Source organism: Cordyceps militaris (genome assembly GCF_000225605.1).
Source record: "Cordyceps militaris CM01 unplaced genomic scaffold CCM_S00002, whole genome shotgun sequence".
Lineage (NCBI taxonomy): Eukaryota > Fungi > Ascomycota > Sordariomycetes > Hypocreales > Cordycipitaceae > Cordyceps > Cordyceps militaris.
The window spans coordinates 3,113,394-3,134,580 of NW_006271970.1; the positions used below are offsets into that span (position 1 = coordinate 3,113,394).

General features: G+C 54.3%; 10 protein-coding genes across 10 annotated transcripts; 8 read left to right on the forward strand and 2 right to left on the reverse strand.

The window, feature by feature from the left end:
• Positions 1–499: 499 nt before the first annotated feature.
• CCM_02913 (uncharacterized protein) lies at positions 500–2,023 on the reverse strand (the record flags this gene model as incomplete). The annotated part of the gene is made up of 1 exon (XM_006668065.1): positions 500–2,023. The coding sequence occupies one exon, from the start codon at positions 2,021–2,023 to the stop codon at positions 500–502; it is 1,524 nt and encodes a 507-aa protein (XP_006668128.1).
• A 1,148-nt stretch (positions 2,024–3,171) lies between these two features.
• CCM_02914 (uncharacterized protein) lies at positions 3,172–3,750 on the forward strand (the record flags this gene model as incomplete). Its single annotated transcript, XM_006668066.1, has 2 exons — positions 3,172–3,199; positions 3,566–3,750. 2 exons carry the CDS (start codon positions 3,172–3,174, stop codon positions 3,748–3,750), a joined length of 213 nt encoding a protein of 70 aa, XP_006668129.1.
• A 269-nt stretch (positions 3,751–4,019) lies between these two features.
• On the forward strand, positions 4,020–4,369 carry CCM_02915 (uncharacterized protein; the record flags this gene model as incomplete). Its single annotated transcript, XM_006668067.1, has 2 exons — positions 4,020–4,147; positions 4,192–4,369. The coding sequence occupies 2 exons, from the start codon at positions 4,020–4,022 to the stop codon at positions 4,367–4,369; spliced, it is 306 nt and encodes a 101-aa protein (XP_006668130.1).
• Positions 4,370–4,878: 509 nt separating this feature from the next.
• Positions 4,879–6,064, forward strand: CCM_02916 (uncharacterized protein; the record flags this gene model as incomplete). The annotated part of the gene is made up of 3 exons (XM_006668068.1): positions 4,879–5,109; positions 5,166–6,003; positions 6,036–6,064. The coding sequence occupies 3 exons, from the start codon at positions 4,879–4,881 to the stop codon at positions 6,062–6,064; spliced, it is 1,098 nt and encodes a 365-aa protein (XP_006668131.1).
• A 1,054-nt stretch (positions 6,065–7,118) lies between these two features.
• On the forward strand, positions 7,119–8,765 carry CCM_02917 (bZIP transcription factor, putative; the record flags this gene model as incomplete). Its single annotated transcript, XM_006668069.1, has 3 exons — positions 7,119–7,337; positions 7,394–8,618; positions 8,671–8,765. 3 exons carry the CDS (start codon positions 7,119–7,121, stop codon positions 8,763–8,765), a joined length of 1,539 nt encoding a protein of 512 aa, XP_006668132.1.
• Positions 8,766–9,454: 689 nt separating this feature from the next.
• Positions 9,455–10,955, forward strand: CCM_02918 (L-asparaginase precursor; the record flags this gene model as incomplete). Its single annotated transcript, XM_006668070.1, has 2 exons — positions 9,455–9,589; positions 9,675–10,955. 2 exons carry the CDS (start codon positions 9,455–9,457, stop codon positions 10,953–10,955), a joined length of 1,416 nt encoding a protein of 471 aa, XP_006668133.1.
• A 522-nt stretch (positions 10,956–11,477) lies between these two features.
• CCM_02919 (acetyltransferase, GNAT family) lies at positions 11,478–12,205 on the forward strand (the record flags this gene model as incomplete). Its single annotated transcript, XM_006668071.1, has 2 exons — positions 11,478–11,868; positions 11,949–12,205. 2 exons carry the CDS (start codon positions 11,478–11,480, stop codon positions 12,203–12,205), a joined length of 648 nt encoding a protein of 215 aa, XP_006668134.1.
• Positions 12,206–13,060: 855 nt separating this feature from the next.
• On the forward strand, positions 13,061–14,251 carry CCM_02920 (uncharacterized protein; the record flags this gene model as incomplete). Its single annotated transcript, XM_006668072.1, has 1 exon — positions 13,061–14,251. The coding sequence occupies one exon, from the start codon at positions 13,061–13,063 to the stop codon at positions 14,249–14,251; it is 1,191 nt and encodes a 396-aa protein (XP_006668135.1).
• A 587-nt stretch (positions 14,252–14,838) lies between these two features.
• CCM_02921 (DUF455 domain protein) lies at positions 14,839–18,624 on the forward strand (the record flags this gene model as incomplete). Its single annotated transcript, XM_006668073.1, has 3 exons — positions 14,839–17,036; positions 17,088–17,776; positions 17,840–18,624. The coding sequence occupies 3 exons, from the start codon at positions 14,839–14,841 to the stop codon at positions 18,622–18,624; spliced, it is 3,672 nt and encodes a 1,223-aa protein (XP_006668136.1).
• Positions 18,625–18,814: 190 nt separating this feature from the next.
• Positions 18,815–20,765, reverse strand: CCM_02922 (exocyst complex protein EXO70; the record flags this gene model as incomplete). Its single annotated transcript, XM_006668074.1, has 2 exons — positions 18,815–20,502; positions 20,549–20,765. 2 exons carry the CDS (start codon positions 20,763–20,765, stop codon positions 18,815–18,817), a joined length of 1,905 nt encoding a protein of 634 aa, XP_006668137.1.
• Positions 20,766–21,187: the final 422 nt, after the last annotated feature.

Genomic DNA, 21,187 nt, shown 5'->3' on the forward strand with positions numbered 1-21,187 from the left:
CGTAATCAACGTAATCAACAAAAACAATATCCAGGCACCGTTTACACGTCCTGGTAGGTACGCAGGTGTTACGCAATACCTGAGATCACCTGAGATCAAATTCACATTGGGCTGTAATGTGACAGGAAATAGGTACCTAGGTAACGTACACCACTTACGAGGTATCCATTCTGACATGATGAAACCGTGTCACTGCCAGTCCATGTGTCACAACCAAGGCCTCGCCAAAAACACCGCTACTCATCACTTCACTCTAGTTGAAATAATGGTATATCGAGGTTGCTTGTTCATTCATTCTTCATTGTTCAACATCTCTTTGATTCCCATCCGCCAGTTCTTCACACAACTAACCCCCCTAATTCTATTGTACATAATACAGGATGCAGTCCGTGGCGGGTATCTAAATGCTTTATGCTTTGCTACTAATGTACATGTGTCTCGTGTTGCTACTTCCTGTTGTTTGCTATATTTCATGTATTACGCTTTGTATGCTTCCATCTCAACCGAAACAATGACGCACCCACGAGGCCAGTTTCGTCATGGCTCCTTTGCATGCAATAGGCTTGTCCACGCTGTCGGGCGTGTTTCGCCCGTCATTCGACAAAGCGTGTGCCGGATCTTGCCGCCGTTGTTCTTGTTGCTTTCTCATAAAGTGACTAGCCGCCGATAATGTCCGAACTGGTGGCGGAGGATGTGGCGCAAACCCTGTCGATTTCCTGCGCTGGTTGCTCGCACCATCCTGAGACTTAAATTCCCCCGCTCTCTCTCGCGAATCAGACAGTGATGCCCTCGCCTGGTCGTTCTGTGACTGTGAACCACAGTACTGTGACAAGGAGCGAGCCATTTTCGGGTTGGCCGTTGCCGGCCAGCCCGCTTGTCGGAGGCTAATCCACGTCGCCGAGACCATCATCCAAAGTTTCTTCTCTTCAGTAACTGTCACAGTCTTTCTCTCCTCCGTGACGGCAGAAGCGGCTTGACTTTGCTGATCCTCTTGCGGCAGTCCAACCACGCTTCCAAATGGCTTGGTGGGTGGGTAACGGTTGCTCGAGGCGGACATTGTGTTATAGTTGTCGTATATCTCCAACGAAGTCGGTGTCAGCACACCCATAATGGGATGTCGGCGGGTAGCAGGATCCAATATGCTGAACGTCCACTTGTCTCGCATCGGTTGCGCCAGCACAGCGTTGCCAGACTCGATACTATTCGTCCGCAAGGGTGTCAGTCGACGAACCCATCTGCCTGTCATGGGAGAAGCAGAACCATCAACCCTCTTCATTTCGTATGAACCATTCGCAATAGCCTCAATGGTCCAGGCAGAGCCATCGCGAAATGTCAATTCAGCGTGGTCAGTGCCGTCATGGGCATTCACAGAGACGACTGCCAAAACGTCTCGTTCGCCCATTGCCTCACTTGCATCGCCAAGACCCGGGAGAGAGGGCGTTGATATGTTGTAATTCTCGCTACGCATCAGTAGCAAATCGTTTTGGCCAAGATTTGGCTTGGCTCGGAACATTCGAGGAAATCGTTTCGCCAGAGCAGGGATAATGAAGCTTCCTGCAATCTGGCTGGACGGGACGATATCAAATGCTGGAACAGCGCGCTTCTCGCCCAACTCTTGCAGCTGCAGCAGCACCTTTGGTCGAAATTGCACGAGGCGGCGCTGTTTTGTGCGAAGTCCAGGAGCGGGATGCGCAAGCGCAAAGGTTGTCGACTTTCGAGGGAGGCGTTGCTTGCGTCGGAGTCGGCTGGAGACGTCGCTCTCCGCCGTCAGTTCTGATCCAGCAATGGACTCCTCATCTTCGCTGTGTACAGGTGTTGCGAAATGAGTAACGTGTGGCTCCTCACGAAATCGAACAGAGTGGTCTCGGTATCTTGCGCTCTCGGAAACGGATCTAGCTTGTACCGGAAGCGAAGTTGGGCGCTTCCTAGATGATGGAGGGCTTCGTTCCCGGCCATCGTGAGGGTCTATGCTAGCCAACGGTGTAGAGAACCTGCGTTTATCCTCTGTTCCTGGCTGGCGCATGCTGGATCGTAGAAGGATTTGTTTTGTGTGTACTAATTCGGAAGATCGGCGCGGGGTGGCATATTCGTGGCCATGCAGGCCAGCACCAGAGTGTAAAAACATGCGACGCTTCCGCGGTAAGCTAACACGTCTGCTCCGAATTATAGCAATTCATACGGACTGCCAAATCACTCAAGGGAGGACGAGGCGCGTATGATCTTCCCAGTGGAGTAGGCGAGGTAGTAGCGTAATGGTCCGGGTGAAGTCTGTAATATGTCTGCTGCAAGACAATGCGGGTCTGCAAGTTGGAATTGGATGACAGGTTCGAGAATGTGTAGTAGTGGTGTTTTTTCCAGGTTGTATTCAAGAAGTGATTGCGTTCTTCTAGATAAGGTGGTACTGGATAGATGTGCGCGCATGTAGCAAGGTAGCACAGGTTGAGTGGTAGATTGGTGAATGGATGGATGAATGAAAGAGAGGAAACAGGAAAACGTAAATGTACGACGAAAATTAAAACGTAGAGGCAGAATTTCCTGGATTTGTTTGGTTCAGTGCAAGGTCGCGGAGGAGGGGTGCAAGCTTGGCCGACTGGGTCAATGTCGAGCGATGGTCAAGGATGGCATGTCGTATTATTGGCCGAGGTGGAAGTCACAGTGGTGTTGAGGTCAGTCAGTGATGGCCAGAAACGGACGCTTGAAGCGGCAGATGTGCAGGAAGGAAGCCTCGAGGTAGGTAGTAACAGAGCAAAGGCAGAGAGGGAGGAGAAGGGGGGTCCATGAACATGGGCGGTCGTGGCTATTCATAGGTTGGTAGTAGTGAATAGGTGCGGTAACAGGTAGCAGATGGGGAACAACCAAAACAGCTTCTGCCGAGACGTCAGGCTGGTCCGAGGGGTCTTGTCAGCGGAGGCTAGTGCTGAAGGGGACCGCCGCGGAGGTCAAGTCCGGCCCCTCCAAGAAGACAAAGAGGAAAACGAGTCGAGAACAAAAGGCGGCGGCGCACATAACTTAGTTACCGGTACGTACACTGTCCCGCCTGTCGCATCGCATCCCTGCCTCGTTTCCGGCAGAGCCGCGCCCGATCGGATTCCTCAGTGGAGCGGCGCGTGAGCAGCATCAGCAACTAGTATCAGTGAGTGGGTTTTGCCCGCGGAGCAAAGGTACGGATACATGCTGCCACAACAGCCCGTGCAGGTAGGTAGGTAGGTAGTTATGATAAACTCAGTCGCGACCGTGGGTGTTTGCTCAGCTGGCCGACATTGACCACCTTGACTTGACCTCAGCTGGCCAGCCACGGCAGCAAGGCAGCCAAACAGCCAATCAAACTAAATTATAGGTATGGCTAGGTACCTACCTAGGTACCTAGGTACAAGCAAACCGCCAAAGTAAACCCTAAAAAGAACCCAAAGAACCCTTCTCTTCTTCCGGATTTCCCGAAAACTTGCCACACTCTTTTCGCAGAATCCACCAAGAAAAAGGGTATTCTCCGTTCCTGGCATGTTTTGACCGACTGTTGACAGGTTTTGATCTATTCGATTTCCAAACCTCTTTTATTCCTACTCAGAGCTCGCCGTCATGTTGCACCATTTACTTGTTTCATGGAATGACCGGAAAGAACCTCGTCGTATTCGCCATCTGCCTGGCGCCAGACTAACCTGGAACCACACCCTTGCAGACGCCCCCTTTTCAGCCGAGCACGCCTGGTCCATCGCGCGTATTCGTTCCCTGCAGGCGACAAAGCCGGACTAGAATGTCGCATCTTTTTGCTTGCTCAGACTACACATAGTATGAATAACTAGTTACCGCCAAACAGCGCGCTCGAACCTAGAGATTCTGCCACGCCCCATCTGTTGTAACGGGCTTTCTGCCCTCATCAATCCTTCATTCTATTGTGAACGTATAAACTGCAAGAGTCTTACGGCGCGGGCGTTTCCGCTTGAATTCTCCACCAGTTTGAACTTGTATGAAGGTTGCACATGTATAAAGATGCCTCGTGACGGAATGGCCCATTTAATAACATGCCGACACTCTCATCAAAGGCGATGTATCACCACCAACTGAAGCCCTATCGTCCCAAAAACAAGTCATCCGAATTCTCCGCTCCGCGTACAAGCTTGCGGGTCCCCGTTGCAACCACCTTTGGATTGTACATATGTCCCAGTGGCGTGTCCAAAACTCGGACACTGACAGTCCTCCGGTACCCGAAGCGGATTTTGGACACGCTGCTACCGACTGGGCGGCCATGGAACGTCGGTGGTTGGCGCCCCGACCTTCCTATCAATCTCCGCTGTTTGGCAACGGACTTCTTGAAACAGTGACACGACTCCGAGCCTTCCGACATGGTGGGCATAAAAAGTCTTTAAGCTAGTCGCTGCTCCCCGTTGGCTGCTCATCATGTTATATGTTCTGTTACGTTGAATCATCCTTCTGCTATTTTTATTTTTATTCTCTTGGTGAACTTATTTCTCAGGCGGAATATTTCATCGTTTATCATCGTCTTGTCTGTAGATTGCGCCACGGCCACAAACGGGTTGCCCGTAGAGGCCTGCAAGATATTTCCAGGGTATATATAAATCACATATGCAGGAGAGATATTTGAAAAGAAGGAAACTCGAAAATAAAAGCAACACCAAGTTGTTAAATTCCCTTTTGATTTACGTCGTCGAGCCCAGGATCTCCAATTGGAGATGGACATGTAAAGTGGGTCCATGCAACAAATCTCCAACTTCCAACGTCCAGTCAGCAATCTGACAACAGGAGAATCCTCTACCGACAACAATATTCGTGGAATGTACCCAACCACTGGCCGGCAGTAACCCCGCATACATGCATAAAACATATCAAAGCGGAAGCTTGGTGTTATAGCCAGACGTGAGCATGGCTCGGACACGTTTCATCCCAGCTCGCGACTCCCGGCATCGCGCCGCCGTCGTTGCTTTATATCGGGCGCTGGCCAAGACAGCGAATAAGATCACCCTACCGAACCAAGTAACTGCTTTAGTTGCAGACTCCAACCCTATACAGTCAGTGTTACGTCGCCGGTTCGACAAGAACTCAAGGGACACTAGCCCCAGGCTCGTTTTTGCTGCACTGACGGCTGGCTACAAGGTGTGCCCCAAGACTTAATTACTTGGAGATGTCCCTTTATCTAACACCACACATAGTTTTTATCTTTTCTCAATAAATCTCAGGAAGTCGACTCTGCCGAAAATCAGCAACTCGTGCGCTACCTCTCAAGGAGAAAACTTCCTCCCCAGCATTCCAAAAATCCGCCGACCGAACAAGCCGTCGAGGCCAGAGACCCTCTCCTAATAAAGCTATCCAAGCCTGGAGAAGTCCCACAATATACTTCGAATGCATACCCTCGCTCGTTGAATTCCTTGGCCGGGCCACGACGTGTGCCGATGATGGCGACCACTGCTGAGGGCCTACCCTTTCTCCGGACGTCTTCTTTGCAGCCGCACACCATGTCTCGAATGATTGGGCGCAAGAATAAGATATTCAGGTCCAGGATCTTCAAAATCGCTGAAATACAAGACGAACTTATGCCTGACACCGAGTCAGAAGATCTATGGGAACGCATTATCGCGCGGCAGCTGCGTAAGGAGGGTATCCCATGCGAAGAGTCATCGCGCGGCGTGGAAGAGGCCTATACCTGGAGCATGTACCTTTCTCGCTTGTGGGTGGAGTGGAAGATTGAGGCGACATGGCAAGATTGGCTGGCGCGAGGCGAGGCTCTGCAGCGAATTGTGGATGCGGAGCAGGAGCTCGCTGATGAAGAAGCTGGAAAGACTCGGAAACCCGAATCAACGACCAAATCATACCTGTGGCCTCGGTCAGTTACCAATGTCTCGGGTCGCGCATTCCATCTCCTTAGTCCACCTGAGATACAGGGTAAAACCATTCAGATGGACGGCCACGACGTCTTCTCCTCCGAGGCATGGGCTGCCGTTGTTAGGTCCAGGCATGGCATTATGCGATCATGGGCCGACAAGTCACAAGGTACGTAACCAAGCGCTGTATAATGTGTATAGTGTGTACAATTTATGTCGAGAGGTTGTGAAAATCTCAATCAATAGACTACGTTAATGCCTGCGTATTCATTCCACCATGCCAATCTGCTTGTTCTCCTTGATCGAAGATGGGAGCGATGGCACGAGTTTCATGCAATACCTTGGTTTTCCTGAGCATTTTGACGGGAAATGGTGAGCGGTCGACAAAGTCGTGGTTGTAACCAAAGGCAATTAATTGTCTGCGATCCGTATCATTATTTAAAAAGAGACGAAGATCGCTTCCCATTTTATGGGTTTGTTTTACCAAGGCTGCCCCGCAGATGATCGACGGTACCGAGGTACCTATGTGGCACATACTACTAGGTACTAACCAAGTGAGCTGGTTGGCTGGGTAGTGCCAGGAACCACCAGTTCTTGGGGGCAATACAGGTAAAGCATGAATCCGTACTCCGTACAAATTACGGATACTTTGTAACTACCTAGCAAGCTGCCGAATTTGCCCCTAGGCTTTTCCCGTCTTCAATCGGACTCCTGCAGCCTTAGATTAGGTGAATTATGGCTGTCCAAGGGGCGATCTCGATGTGGTCAATGGCTTTTGCCATCTAACAGGTAGTTAGCAGTCTCCGCAACTAACATGACTCGCCGGTGTGGGGATACTCCCCCTTGCACGACCTCAATGGAATATCCGCAGTTATCGGAAATGGAATGGATTCGCGACTCCACCCCGTGATCTTGGATGCACTTTATTACGTCCTCGCCCCCTCCAACTAACTACGAACGACCGCATCCTCGCCAATTTACGAGTGATGCCTCAAAAGTTGTCCCACAGCTCAGCGAGAGACCAACATCTTAATCTGCCCTGTCGTGGTCAATTTCGACAAGGCCTAGACGGAAATCGGACCGCGCAACAATCGCGCCCCCCGAGAATTCTCGGGACACCCGACGGCGGACAAAAACTCACGACTCCACTCTTAAATCATTTACGGACAGTGCCGTGGGCAGAAGGTGTCGACGGCGAGCCGTCAGAACGAGGGCCTCTTCACCCTGTAAATCACCTCAACATCGCTCTGTAGAGACGCTCCGCACAAATTGTCACCATCCGCCATGAAGACGGAACCGCCAATTATCGACGACGCACCGCTGGGCAATGCGCATGCGCCAGATTTAGCCGGAGAGCCGATCATGGATGCTGGCAAGCCGGTAACACGCAAGCGGAAGGCATCGCCGAATGAAGAGAACATTGCTGGCGAAACAGAAGAGCAGAAGCAAAAGCGCGCGCGTGGCCGGCCGCGGTTAGACACGAAAGACGAGACAGCTGCCGATGTAAGTGCCAAGTGTGGCAATCCGCGCCGTCATCGACCACTTTTAACATGATACAGCGACGGAGAACACAGATTCGCCTTGCGCAAAGGGCCTATAGGCATCGAAAGGACAATGCCATCACGAATTTGGAGGACAAGGTCAAGGAGCTGGAAAAGAACAATGCCGACATGAGCCGCGAGTTTCATAGATTCCATGATCTCGTGCTCTCGAAAGGTCTGCTGGATGGCTCATCCGAGGCTATTTCCCGCCTCAAGGCCGTCACGGATAGATTTCTTAACCTGAATGGCAGGAATTGGGGCGAGACGGGCTACATTTCCCCCGCGGATGAACATACAACGATCGCCGACGGCTTCCGTGGCCTAGCAGAGATGGGCTCTGACTCCTCAGCTGGAGTTCAGAGCCCCCAGAAGTCAAGCACAGCCGAGCACTCTCAACATATTTCATCACCCGGGCAGGCGATGAGTACAGACTCCGTGGCTTCGTACGAGATTGTCGCGCAAGCCACGCCGGACAATGCCTCCTTCCCACTCTACACTGCTCTGGATGTCGTGCCCAATCTCGCCACGTTTGCCCCCATCACCTCGCCGTATGGTACACTGCCCATGACCAGCTCTCTGGCACACCACGAGCTCACCTTTGGTCGTCGACTGCAGAGAAGGACGACAGAGCGCGGACTGTTTTTAGCCTCGGTTCCAAATCCACCACCGGAGCGATACGCTGCCGTCTTTGGTTTCTCTCTTCTCTTCGAGTCCCGGGAAGCGATTGCTCAACGCCTTGCACAACAACTGGCCAACATGGTCATGCCATTACAAGACCAGGCCAACCCGCAAAGAGGTCCCTTTGAGGAGAAGATGGAGCAGCGCATCAGATTGACTTTCGGGTTTGAAAAGGAATTTTTGAACGCCGACGAGATTGAAATGTATCTCCAGCAACTTGGGATCATAATACCGCACCAAGTGGAATACGTCGATGCAGAGGTGGATGTTAATGAGCTTGTTGATACGTCGCCTCCGTTGTCTGCCCACGGCTCATTTTCATCCCAATCTTCTGGATTTGACAACCTGAATGCACATCTCCCCGTCGCAATGGCAATGAACATGACTTCCAGTCATGCTATGACGCAGCGATCGCAAATGCTGCCCCACGAGATGCAGGCTCATGGGGCTGTTCCGGGAGCCGGCCTGTTGCCTTATATGTGTCCACCGGGAATGGAAAATGTATGGGGGGCGACTCCTTGGCAGAAGCCAAAACTAACTATCAGTGTGGCAGCTTTGGTCGAAGGTTAGTATAGAGACGCGAGCATACCATATGCACTATGCTAATACTCAGCTAGAACTTGCGTCAAAGTCCGTTTGTATGGGCAAACATCCAGGTGTTCGTCTCAAAGACGTCAACAAGGCGATCAAGGCAGCTGCTGGCCTATGTTGAGGCTCTTTTGCGCCTCTTCTAATATTCCCCTTCTTTCACATTATTTTAATCGGCTAGCTTTTTTCTTCGGCGCACGACAAGGTGTCAGTATTACGACTTGATAGGTTTGGACACATCGATATCCGGCCCATGATGGCCAAGGAACCGGCGTTTTTGAGGTTTTTTTTTTTTTTGTTTCTCGACGCTAATTTCTTTCTTTTAAACTTGAACAATGGGGGTAACTATTTAGAGGAGTTTCGGCCACAAGCTTCATTGTGGACTACATAGGAAAATCTGGGCTCGGCGACGGATTAGGTGTATACTCTTTTGGAGGTGCTAACGGATGCAGTGGGCGAGGTCCAGTACCTGGCCATGGCTTGCCTTGCTCTATATCAAGTAAATACGGAGCGCGATTCTGCGCTTTAAATACTGTCCAATATTACAAATTCCGCATTATGTCTGCTTCCAGTGCTTAAATTCCATTCGGTACACGCAAGCCGCCACCATCTGCATCTAGGTGGGGGCCAACCCTGCATCGGTAAACAGTGAGAACTGAACTCTGTGCCGGTTTACATAATAAATCCAGGGTACCTGAGCCGGAGCATCACCAACCTGTTTGCATCTTCATCATCAATTTCGGTGTGCTGGCTATACAATATACAAATCATTGCTTGTGTCGCAGGAAAAGGTGCCGATATACACCAGTCGTCATGCATTCCGACAAGCCCAGCTCGGGCGGCACCGTCACGCCGCGACTGGTTATTCATGGCGGCGCGGGCAACATTGTCCGGCACGGCTTCCCAGTGGACAAGTATGAGCAGTACAGAACGTCGCTTCTCAAAATTGTACGTTTTCAGTTTGACATCCCTTTTCTTAGCATGTACATGGGATGATTGACGAATCATGGTGACTAACTACGCTACGATACAGGTTACAAGAACGCACGCCTACATGACCACCCCTATCTGCGACGCCAAGAACGCCGCCGCCCACGGCTCGCCGTCCATGTCTGGTCCGCGTCTCCCGTCAGCGCTCGCGGTGGCCACTCACGCCGTTGTGCAGCTCGAGGACGACCCGCTGTTCAACAGCGGCCGCGGGGCCGTCTTCACGCGCGACGGCATCAACCAGCTCGAGGCGTCCGTCATGGTCTCGCGGGGCTTCCGGAAGCGCGGGGTCGGCGTCATGGGCCTGCGGCACGTGCGCAACCCCGTGCGGCTCGCGCGCGCCATGCTCGAGCACGGCGAGCAGGACCTCGGCGGCCGCGGCGCGGATGAGCTGGAGCCGTCCCTGTCGTCGCTGCCATCGCTGGATGTGCCCTCGGCGCAGGGCCACACGCAAATCTACGGCGAGGCGGCTGAGCAGCTCGCACGCGCGTATGGTTGCGCCATGGTCGAGCCGACCTACTTCTTCACCAAGCAGCGCTGGGACGAGCACGTCCGCGCGCTGGAGAAGGAGCGCCAGGGGCGGTCCGCGGGCGGCACGTGGGCCGCGGACGAGTACTTGCCGCAGGGCACGTGTGGCGCCGTGGCCATGGACGAGCACGGCGTCGTCTGCGCGGCGACGAGCACTGGCGGCATGACCAACAAGCTGACGGGCCGCGTCGGCGACACGCCCGTGCCCGGCGCTGGCTTCTGGGCCGAGGAGTGGACGGAGAGCGGCGACCCGACCGCCATCCCAACGAGGACGCCGTGGGAGCGGCTCGTGCGCTCCGCGCGCGCGCCGATTGAGCTGACGGGCTCGCTGCGGGGGTTCCTCGCCGACTGCCTGCCCACGCCGTTTCTGTACACACCCGTCGCCTCTCACGGCGCGGCGCTGACCACGACACGGTGCCTGGCTGCCTCGGGCACGGGCAACGGCGACTCGTTTCTGCGCGTGAATGCCGTTCGCACTGTTGCGGCCATGGCGCAGTGGAAACCCGAGGCGGCCGCGGATGCGCTGCGCGCCGTGGTCGGGCCTGGCGGCACGCTGCAGCAGAGCGCGGGCGATCGCTGGGGCGTCACGGGCGAAGGTGAGGGCGGCATGATTGGCATCGAGGGCGTCGTGACCCGCGACGCGCAGGGAGAAGTGGTCGCGACGCGCGGCGAGATTTTGATGAGCTATAACTGCGGCGGTATGTACCGCGCGTGGATCGATGATGCGGGCAGGCCGGTGATGAGCATCTGGTCGAACACGACGCATGACGAGATGCCCGATAGTGATCATTTTGAGTAGCTTATAAGATGTTCTGAATAGACCTTATAGTCAGAAGCCTCTTTCAGTATTTGATGATAACTCGATCCCGAACCTGCAAGGGCTGTTCTTGCTCTACTAAGATAGCCGAGTCCTTACTACTTGATCAGCACGTTCATTCGAAGCCACGGACGTGCTTAAAGGCTTAGCTTGAATAACCATGGTCATGAAATAGTGAGTATCACGATGCGGTACACCTCGGGGTACAGAGACAGGTGCCAGCCAGCGCCATGGCCGTGTGAGCGGGCCGTTGGTTGGTTAACAAACTTGTCAGTGAGTGAGCGGTCAATGATAGCGGCACCACCGGCTAGCCGTATCAAGCACGCCGGCCAATGGAAACCTAGAGAGGCTTGGCAGAATACATGCACGAGACTACAAGTTTTGGCTGCCATGTTTTTCCTTTGTTGCTCATTGTCCGACTCGAGAGACATTCTTCCCGTCTGCTCCTCTTCGTACTTGACCTTGCTCCGCGGCTACGTATCCAGAACTCGAACCAACACAACCATGGGCCTCAAGGTGATGCCTGCAGGCGAGCAAGACGCCGCACGGTCAGTGGCGATTGAAAGGGTGGCGTATGGGCGCGATGCCATTAGCGACATTATTTTCCCTGGCCCGGCTGGGGACGACTCGGACGCCGCCCGGCAGGAGCAGCTGCTCAAGAACTTGCGCGCGGATCCCACGTCGTGTCTGTGGATGCAGGCCGTGGACGAGGACCGGATCGCGCAGGGCGAGCACGGCATGGTCTGCTTCGGCATGGGCTTTCTCTGGCCGTCGGCGCCGCCGCCGCCGACCAAGCGAGTCTGGGGTCCGGGGTCCAACCCGGAGGCATGCGAGCAGTTCTTTGGTGGCATGACGCGGAAGTGGGCTGAGCGAATGGGCAACAAGCCGCATTTTTGTGAGTTTGACGGAAACCCCCCCCCCCCCTCCCTTCCGTTTGTCACACGTCCCGCGGCTAATGTATCTGGCGTTGTGTAGACTTGAAGCTTCTTCATACAGACCCGGCATATCAGAGACGGGGCGCCGCGTCCATGCTGCTGCGGCACTTTGCGGACCTGGCCGACGAGCATGGCCTGGAGTCGTACCTGGAGGCTTCGGAAGAAGGGCGACCTCTGTACGAAAAGTTTGGCTACGAGACGGTCGAAGTGTTGGTGACGGATTTCAGCAAATGGGGTGGCCCGGAAAGGTTTGAAAACTGCTTGATGCTGCGCAAGCCAAACGCGGGCAGCGAGTGAAGAGCTGTGAAGAAGCTGTGAAGTGTAGGGCTGACTGAAATGACTAGCCTAAATTATAAATGGTAAAGTATTGATAAATAGATTAGTAGTAGTTCTTTTCGGCAATAAAGATGACCCGTCAAGTGTCTTGAGGCGTGCACAGCCTGCAGCAGCCTACAGCCACCTGCAGCTTGCAGCCTGCTGCCCCGGGCACCAGACGGGGGTGGTTCAGCCACGGTAACAGGGGTAATAGGGCGTCACAGATGACGCGGCGACCGCCGGTGAGCTACAGAATAGTTAATTTGTCAAAATGAAGTTATCGATTGGAATGTGGAATGTGCTGGGAAAACGAGTGTAATATTGGAATTGAGGCCATGTTCTCTACTAGGTTCTGCTTGCGGGCCGGCTACCGCCAAGTCGCCTTTCGGATAAGGGCGAACCGCTTCCAAGGCCAGCTAGCTAACCCGTATCGGTATATATGTCGCGAATAGCTCAAGCCGGACTAGAAAAAAAGCTTGTGCTGGAGCCGAATATCATGATAACTGGAGGCGCTGACGCAAAAAATAGGTGAGCGGGGTCGCCTGCGCCACTATTAAGGCCTATAATGTGAACGCACAGGGGACACGGTCCACTACAAGGGCAACAAGGGTACTTGGAACCACTAGAACCACTAGAACCAGGCAGCGCCAGAGCCTTAGTACCAAGTTAAAAGGCCAACCTCACCGACGATCAAACAGCCTGCCTCACAACTTGTCGATTTTTCTCTCCTTCCCTCCTCCTCTTCTCCGATTGACGACGATATCACGACCCCTGACGATACAACACGTTCTCTTATCCTTGCTTGCGCGTTCCCTTTTCAACACCATAACCCTCACCATGGAGAAGGTGCAGCTCGCCCGTGCTGCCCGCGCCGAAGCCGAGGGTGCTGCTGCTGCCCGACTCCAACCGCAGGAGACGCAACAGCAGCAGCAGCAGCGCCAGCGCTCCCACTCACAATCCCAGTCGCCCTCACCGCCGACAACGACGGCGACACCGGCGACACCGACACCGCGGGTGCAGCGCAGCCACATTGACCTCCGCCACCAGGCCTCGGCCTCGTCGTCGTCGCGCCCGCAGACGCCCCCGCCGTACTCGGGCCCGTCCGACCCGTCCTCGGCCGCCGCCCTCGACGCCAGCGCCGACGACAGCTACCCGCACAGCGGCGCGGCGTCGGGAAAGGGCTTCCCGCGGTACCCGGGCCTGCCCCGCATCGACTACCGCATCTACTCGCCGCCGCTCTTCAAGCTCTCGTCGGACCTGACCACGCTCACGTCCAAGGCCGAGTACCTCTCGAGCAACGCCGCCGCCCTCGTCACCCTCGTCCGCACCCAGGCCCAGGTGCCGCCCAAGCCGTACATTGTCATCAAGGGCACCCGCGGCCGCAAGGTCGACTTTGAGGTCAAGCTCAACCTCATGGCCCTGCTCATCCCCGAGGACGGCCGCGCCCGCATGGACTACATCCGCTGCGTCGGCCACGACGAGGTCGCCTACCGCGGCGGCGCCCGCCCCGACGTCCTCCCCGAGGTCGGCGAGGGCGGCCTCGACGAGTGGTGCCGCCGCTTCGTCGAGGACCCGGCCGGCATCAAGACGTTTACCCTCGAGCGCGTCGTCGCCAACCTCGACGTCGGCTGGATCGACGGCCAGATGCGCAGCCTCATCGCCTCCCTCAAGTACAAGGGCAACGTCGACGTCACCTTTGTCGTCACCCACAGCAAAATCACCGTCCAGAACCCCGACAAGGTCAACCAGTTCTTCACCTCGGTCACCAGCCTCTTCGCCGGCAAGAACAAGTACGAGGTCGTCAAGTCCGTCTGGCCCTTTGCCTCGTCCCGCCCCGGCGAGGCCGGCCGCCGCTGCGCCGTCCAGACCGAGGAGACTTGGTGGCGCGAATGGCGCGGCCCCATCGGCTACGCCATTGCCCAGAAGCGCCAGGGCTGGGTCACGGTCGAGGACAAGCTCGAGGCCGTCATGGAGGGCAAGGGCAGCAACATGGCCCCTGTCGACTGGGGTCCCGAGTTTCACGCGTAGAGCATCTGATTTGTGGCTAGCATGGCACTGGTGTTATGGGCTCTTTTCCACCTTGATTTCCACCCTCTTTTCATGATTGATTTCTTAGTTTCTCGAATTTCTTAGTCTCTAATGTCTTAGTTTCTCAATGGGGGGCATGACTGTACAGATGTACCGATATAAAAGAAGCACAATGGCGATTCAGTCGAGGCAGGGTATAATTCCAAAACTACGGCTGATTCTGTGAGTCAAAGCAGCTCTTATGTATCCAACATTGGCATATCAACCCTGCCAGATGACGCTGTTGGCGCTCCAAGGCGTGACTCACTCTCTGGTGGGTGACTGACTGGTGGACCGCATCATTGCGTCTCTCAGATGGGAATCCGCCTTGCGTAGATGACTAGGCTGACAATTTATTGAAATCGACGCATATTCTGGCTCCTTTCTAGCTTGAAGCGTTGAATCAAATCTTTTCTAGTTATCTCGGTGCATCTCTTTTCCATCGCGGGCGCTCTGTGACACTGCGTGCATTGCTGCATTTTCCCCGCCTCAGCGCATCCTTCCTTCATCCATCTACATCATTTCTGTGCATCTACCGCAACTCCATCATGGCGTCCACAACAGACGCACAACCAACATTCAGTGCCTCTCACGATACAGCCCTGTGCATCATCCCACCCCAAAGCCTTTGGCCAGCCATTAACCGGCTGCGCAGTCTCAACGACAAAGCCTACGCCAAGTGGCCTCCGCACATCAACCTCGTCTATCCCTTTGTGCATCCCGACGTCGTCGCCGACGCGGCCGACATTCTCCTCCGGCTCAATCTATCCAACCTTTTTCCGCTCAATGTCTCCATCACAGACGCGGACGCATTTACCCACGACAAGCACAACACGCTGTACCTAAAGCCCGATGCTGCCGCAGCCGACGACTTACACAAGCTGGCCAACAGAGTGCGCTCAGCGCTCGGCTGGCACGCCCAAAGCCGCTACGCTCCTCACCTGACTGTCGGACAGACTGAGGATGTAGACTCGAGCACCCATAGATTTCTTCTTCACAAAGCCCGCCTGCTGACCCCCATCTCCTGGGCCGCGACGCAGCTCGCCGTTATGGTCCGCGACACCACCCCCGGCACTGCAGACGGACTTCGTCGAATGAAGCTCTGGAAGCTCGTCGACATAGAATCTAGTAGATTGCTCGACCTTGCGCTCCCGCAAGACGAAATCATGGCCGTTGATAAGAATGACCACGTGCAGTCCTCCAAGGCATTTCCGCAGCCCGCTTATCATTTCGACCCTGAAGCCGAGACTTGGAGCATTTTTGACAGCTCGTCACTGGAGTCAAGCTCCGATGTCCCGACTACTCTTGTCGTTGCTTCCTACAACCTTCTCTCCGAGTTTAACTGGCCGCCGGATACGTCGAGAAACCAACCCCTGATTTCCAACCTCTTGTCCCGACGTGCCGAGGCTGATATTCTCGTGCTCCAAGAAGTATCTGATCACTTCCTTCCAGACCTTCTCAAAGACGACGACATTTGCGCCAAGTACCCCTATAGCACACATGGCCCGCCTGACCAGCCCGAAATTGGCCCTCTTCCTAGCCTTCTGAATATCGTGATTCTGAGCAAGTTTCCCATTGTGTGGGAATACCTCCCGCTTCAGCGCCGACACAAAGGCTCCGCAGTAGCGACATTTCCTACGCTATCATTCCATGATCCCTTGACTGGTTCCAACACCAAATCAGTTGTCGTTGCCGGCTGTCACTTTAGCCAGGGCCTGACGGATGGCGCCCTGTCGTCTAAAAAGGTCGAAATTTTGCGTCTGCAGCGGCATCTTGCCGACAAGTACGACAAGCATCCTTGTATCATTGCCGGAGATTTCAACGTGACAACTTCGTCCTACGCCATTGACATGTCACAGAGAAGTGGCACGCTGTCGGCAAATGGCAGGCAATGTCTGAGTGACGTCCATGATATGCTGTCCAACACCGAGTTTCACGACGTGTGGTTGGCTACCAAAATCGCAGCCGGCGACTCGTCCGAGTTATCACTAGCCAACGAAGCCGTGATGGACCTCTATGAGGGCGAGCAGGGCGCCACTTTCAATCCTCTCGAGAACAAGCTTGCCGAGAAACTGGTCGGCGGAGGGACCGACAAGCGACCTCAGCGCTATGACCGCATTCTTTGTAGTGCACAGCTTCCTCTCCGACCCTCCGCCTTCAACATGTTTGGCAAAGACCTTATCACGCAGGTCGCCGACGGTAGCTGGGTCCATGCCAGTGATCACTGGGGTATTCGTTGTCTCTTCACTGAAGATTTGCCAAACAGCGGGGCTTCTCAGGGCATCTTGGATCGTGTGAAGCCCATCGAGTCGACCGAGGCCGCGCCTTCCTTGGGTGGCTTTGAAGATCTCAAGAAAACATTGCTGTCCCACGGCTATCTACCTACCGAAGACGATGAATCTATGAGGAAGCAGGCCATCTCGGTTCTGGACAGTGTACTGTTAGGTAATGATCAAACAAAGTCGGACCAAGAGGCCCGCACGCCAGTCGGCCTCGTCCTTGTTCCGGTGGGCTCATTCGGTCTCGGTGTCTGGATGAGCTCTTCTGATGTCGATTGTCTCTGCATTGGGACTATCAGCTCCAAGACGTTCTTCCGTATGGCCCTTCAGCGTCTAAGAAAAGCTTCTGATCAAGGTATCCGCGTGTTGAGAAAGGTGTTGGCCAACACCGGAACAATGCTAGAGCTTCAAATCCTCGGCATCAAGTTTGATCTTCACTACTGCGCTGCCACCTCTGTCTTTGAAAAGTCAGTACCCTTTGGATAACTATCGTTTAAGCTCAAACTAACAGTCGACAGATTCCCTAGCGTCATGAATTTGCCCTCTAACCATCCAGAGTTTTCTCTCCCGGTACAGACCTTGGCCAAGCTAAAGCCGGCCCGGGATATGTACTACTTGTTGCGCTCCATTCCAGACCTTGCCAAATTCAGGGTTGCTTTTCTCATGATCAAGGCTTGGGCCAGTTCGCGAGGGATCTATGGCGCCCGGTTTGGCCTTTTGGGTGGCATTCATATCACCGTCCTTCTTGTCCCTATCTGCAAGCAGCTTGCCACGCTCTCGAGGGTTGTATCAACGACGGGGATCCTGGCGACCTTCTTCAGTCATTATACCAATTTCGACTGGGAGAAACAGGTGGTGTTGGATCCGTTCTTCCATAAAGAGCTACGTTATCACCGCACGTCGCGGGAGCCTTTTTGTCTCCTGGGATGGCATGCGCCAGCTCTCAACACCGCCATGACTGCTTCGACACCTACTGTCAAGTCCATCGCCACTGAAATTTCCAAGACAAACTCCCTCCTATCCCAGCCAGGAGTAACATGGGATGCAATCCTTGGCCCTGTAGGCGCCGCTGTCGCTGGAGTACAAGACTTTCTCCGGGGCTTCAAGAGTTATGTTAAGGTCGATGCCCGGTTTTGGGGATCGTCTCCCTCTAGTGGCCGCAAGTTCCTAGGTTGGTTGGAGTCGCGCTGTGTTGCGATCCTCGTCGGTGAGAGCAACCGTGTTCCTGTTTCATTGGCTGTAGATCGAGTTGCTGATTAATTTATACCAGATATGAACAGAAAAGCACCAGCCCTACTGCCGCGGATATGGCCAGGGCGCTTCATCGACGCCCCCGTTACCGAGACAGCGACGAACTCGGAGTACCAAGGTTTCTACCTCATCGGATTGGCATGGAACGATGGTGACAGTGACCGCGCCAAGGAGGACACCAAAGCGACCAAGACGGCCCTTAACGGCCTCTTACGCGACTTTGAAACGCGAATGCGTAGTGATGTTAGACATTACGACACTGCTTCGTGCTGGATGGCCGTCAACGTCATCAACGCCGGCGACATTGCCTCGGCACTTCTCGACCCCGGCTACCTCGACAGCGTCGACGCCTCTTACGAAGACTTTGATGACAGTGAGGACGACAGTGAGGACGAGGACGTCGAGGACGAAGAAGACATCAGCCCCAGCGACGACGACACGGGCTCTTCTCGCGTCAAATCACGACGCTCGGAAACCTCTCGCCCAGTGAAGCTCAACGTTCCCACGTCTGCCAAGCCCGAAGGCATGGGCCGGTTCCGCCCGGCGTCCGACGTCCTCAACCGGCTGCGCTGGGACCGCGCGCTCGATGCAGCCGACTTCATTGTCGGCTTCGTGGACCGCTTCGCGGGGGCGCAGGAGAAGCCGCTCGTGCAATGGAGGACGGAACAGACGGACGAGGAGTTCATCCCGCAGCACCGCATCCTGTACTTTAAGCGGCGCAGCGACGGCCGCGTCGTCTGGGAGCGCAAGACGCGCGTGGATCGCATCTTTGGCAGCGGTGTGGTGCCAGCTGATGCACCCTGAGCTAAGTTGGGGGCTAAGAGCGTTGTGTTGTGTCAACTTTTAACGGAATTGAGGCGGCACAGAAAGAGGTACATTTTGCTAGGTATTGTTCATCATGATCATAAAATCCCACTTCCGTTTCGCCAACCGGGACCAAAAGCGAATCGTCTGCCCTCTCATATCATACAGCGCATTCTGTGAGGAGACAAGCTTATGCACCCAGACTGGCAAACACAGCAGCGATGGAGCTCTTGTCATACTTGACATATTTTCCCTTGCCCTTGTCAATCTCGTGGTAGCGGTCCCAGAAGCGATCATACAACGGCTGCAACTTTTGGCGGATGTCCTGGCCAAACATGGCACGTACCTCGCGCTCCATGTTGTAGGCCTTGTGTTTGGTCACCATGTCTTCAAAGCTGCTGTTGAATTGCTGGAACTTTTCTTTAATCTTGTCCTTGTCCTTGCTGCTGAGTGCCTTGACGACCGTGGCCGAGTCGATGGGGCCGCCAGACTGTGGGCGCGCGCGTTGCGAGGTGTGGATCGTGTCGAAGAGATGGACCGACAGGTCTTTGCACACGTCCGTGTAGGCGAGCGTGGCCTTTTTGCGCCACGGGTCAAGCACGTCGAGACGGGGTTGCAGGAGCGGCGCAAGCTCTGAGGTGATAATGGAACGCTCGATGATGATGACACAGTTAGCGAGGAAGACGCCTTGAGTAGACTTGCTTCGGATCAAAAGGCGCATCTTGGAGTCCAGCGCCGTGAGAAGCGCCTCTATGGTATCGATGCAGTAGTGCGTAAATATTTGCTGGCCATCGGCAGTAACATCAAAAGACGCGAGACTGGGGATGGCGTCTGCGCCACGAGCCGAAGCGCCGTTCTTCCACCCGCCATCTCCAAGGGAAATCATAATACTGGCTATAGGTCGGAGGAACTCCATCATTGCCTGAAGGCGCTGCATTGACTCCGACACGGTAGGTAGAGGTGCGCCATCATTGGGTAATGCTTGAACACCACCAATCTTGCGTTTTGTGTCTTCGAGGAGTTCCGCTAGTGACGACTTGGCTGTTTCTCTCACGGGCTTGAGAGCGGCGGCCAGTTGCGGCTTGAGTTCACCTGTTCTGGTTTCCAGGTTCCCAGACAGCGTTGAAAGAATCTCTGTGACTTCGTATGCAAGATAACAATCAGTTGCAAGATGTTGTTTGATATGCGCATTTAGTTCGCGCAGAGTCCTGGCAAGCTCGGCGAGAGATGATTGGCATGCAGCTTGGAACACAGGCCCCCAGTCCTCGCGAGAAAAGATGCTGCATACATTTTCATATTCCGCGACAAAAATTCCTTCCATTGCCTGCGCATATGACCCGATGCCATTGGTACCGGATCTGTAAATGGCTCCGGGGTTCTTCTTCTTTGCTGTATTAACGCTGGCGGCTGCCAAGTTGACCAGAGATGCCGCTAGGTATGGCCCACGGATCTCACCGTATACTTTTGCAATCGAAGAATCATATCCAGCGCCATTGTGGCTGCCCCCAAGGTGAGAGTAAATCAGGCCAAGGCGTGTGATGGTCTCTTGAGGCAGGACGGGGAATTCCTTGTCTTTGGTAATATAATGCAGTGGCTCGAGGGATCGCGGTGTTTCGTTACGAAGCAGCTTATCAAAAAAAGATTCGAGTTGCGTATTGCCGCTTTTTATTAACCGTGTCAGATCCGCCATTGTATTTTGGTTGGCCCGCAGGTTTGACGCCTGCATATCGACATGCGACCTGTTTATACGTTTTATCGATGCCAGGTATGCAGACAGGCCCGCTTTCTCGGGACCAGCCCGAATAATCTGTTCTTCGTCATCTTTACTGTCTGCTGGTTGTCGTAGGCGATCGATTGCGGAGATGACGGAGTCGACGTCTGTTGATGTTAGCGACGAGCGGGGAAAGTCTTGGGGGGAGCTCACTTGACCCCAAAACCTGCAATCGCCGAGTCTCTCCGTTCAAGGGCCCAGCAACCTCGCGCACGCTTTGGCCCGTGGCTTCAAGTCTACCGAGGCATGCTTGGATCTTCTTGGTGAGCTGCGTCGTCTTGTCTAGGCGGGAGTTGAGGACATCGACTTCGGCGCGGGCCTCTTCATCAAGGGCGTTGAGCGACACGTTTGCCGCCAAGCCTACGGCCATATTTCTGGGGTATGGGACACTTCACAATAAAATATGCAAAAATTGTCAGTCCCGCAGCACGCGATGGTATTGCGACAACGATAGTTACGGGCACGTCTCCACGGGTGCAGTTGCTTCAAGTCAAGTGAGACAACATGGCTGGAAGCTGTCGGCCAGAGGTGGGTCATGCCGGCAAGCCCCACGCCAAGTACCCCCGTACCTTGACACCAGCAAATTCCGTACATAGAGTAACTAATATGTACTGCCGAGACGAACTATTTGAAAGGGTAAAAAGAAAAGATGAATGAGAAAGCCTAGACAAATTAATTATAGAATCAAAATGAGATGTTTCGGGTCATGTATAGCCCATTGAAGAGAACATGATGAGTGTTATGTTCTCGCCCTTGACTTGCTTAGTAACCTCGCCTGGAGTCCAGCCGACA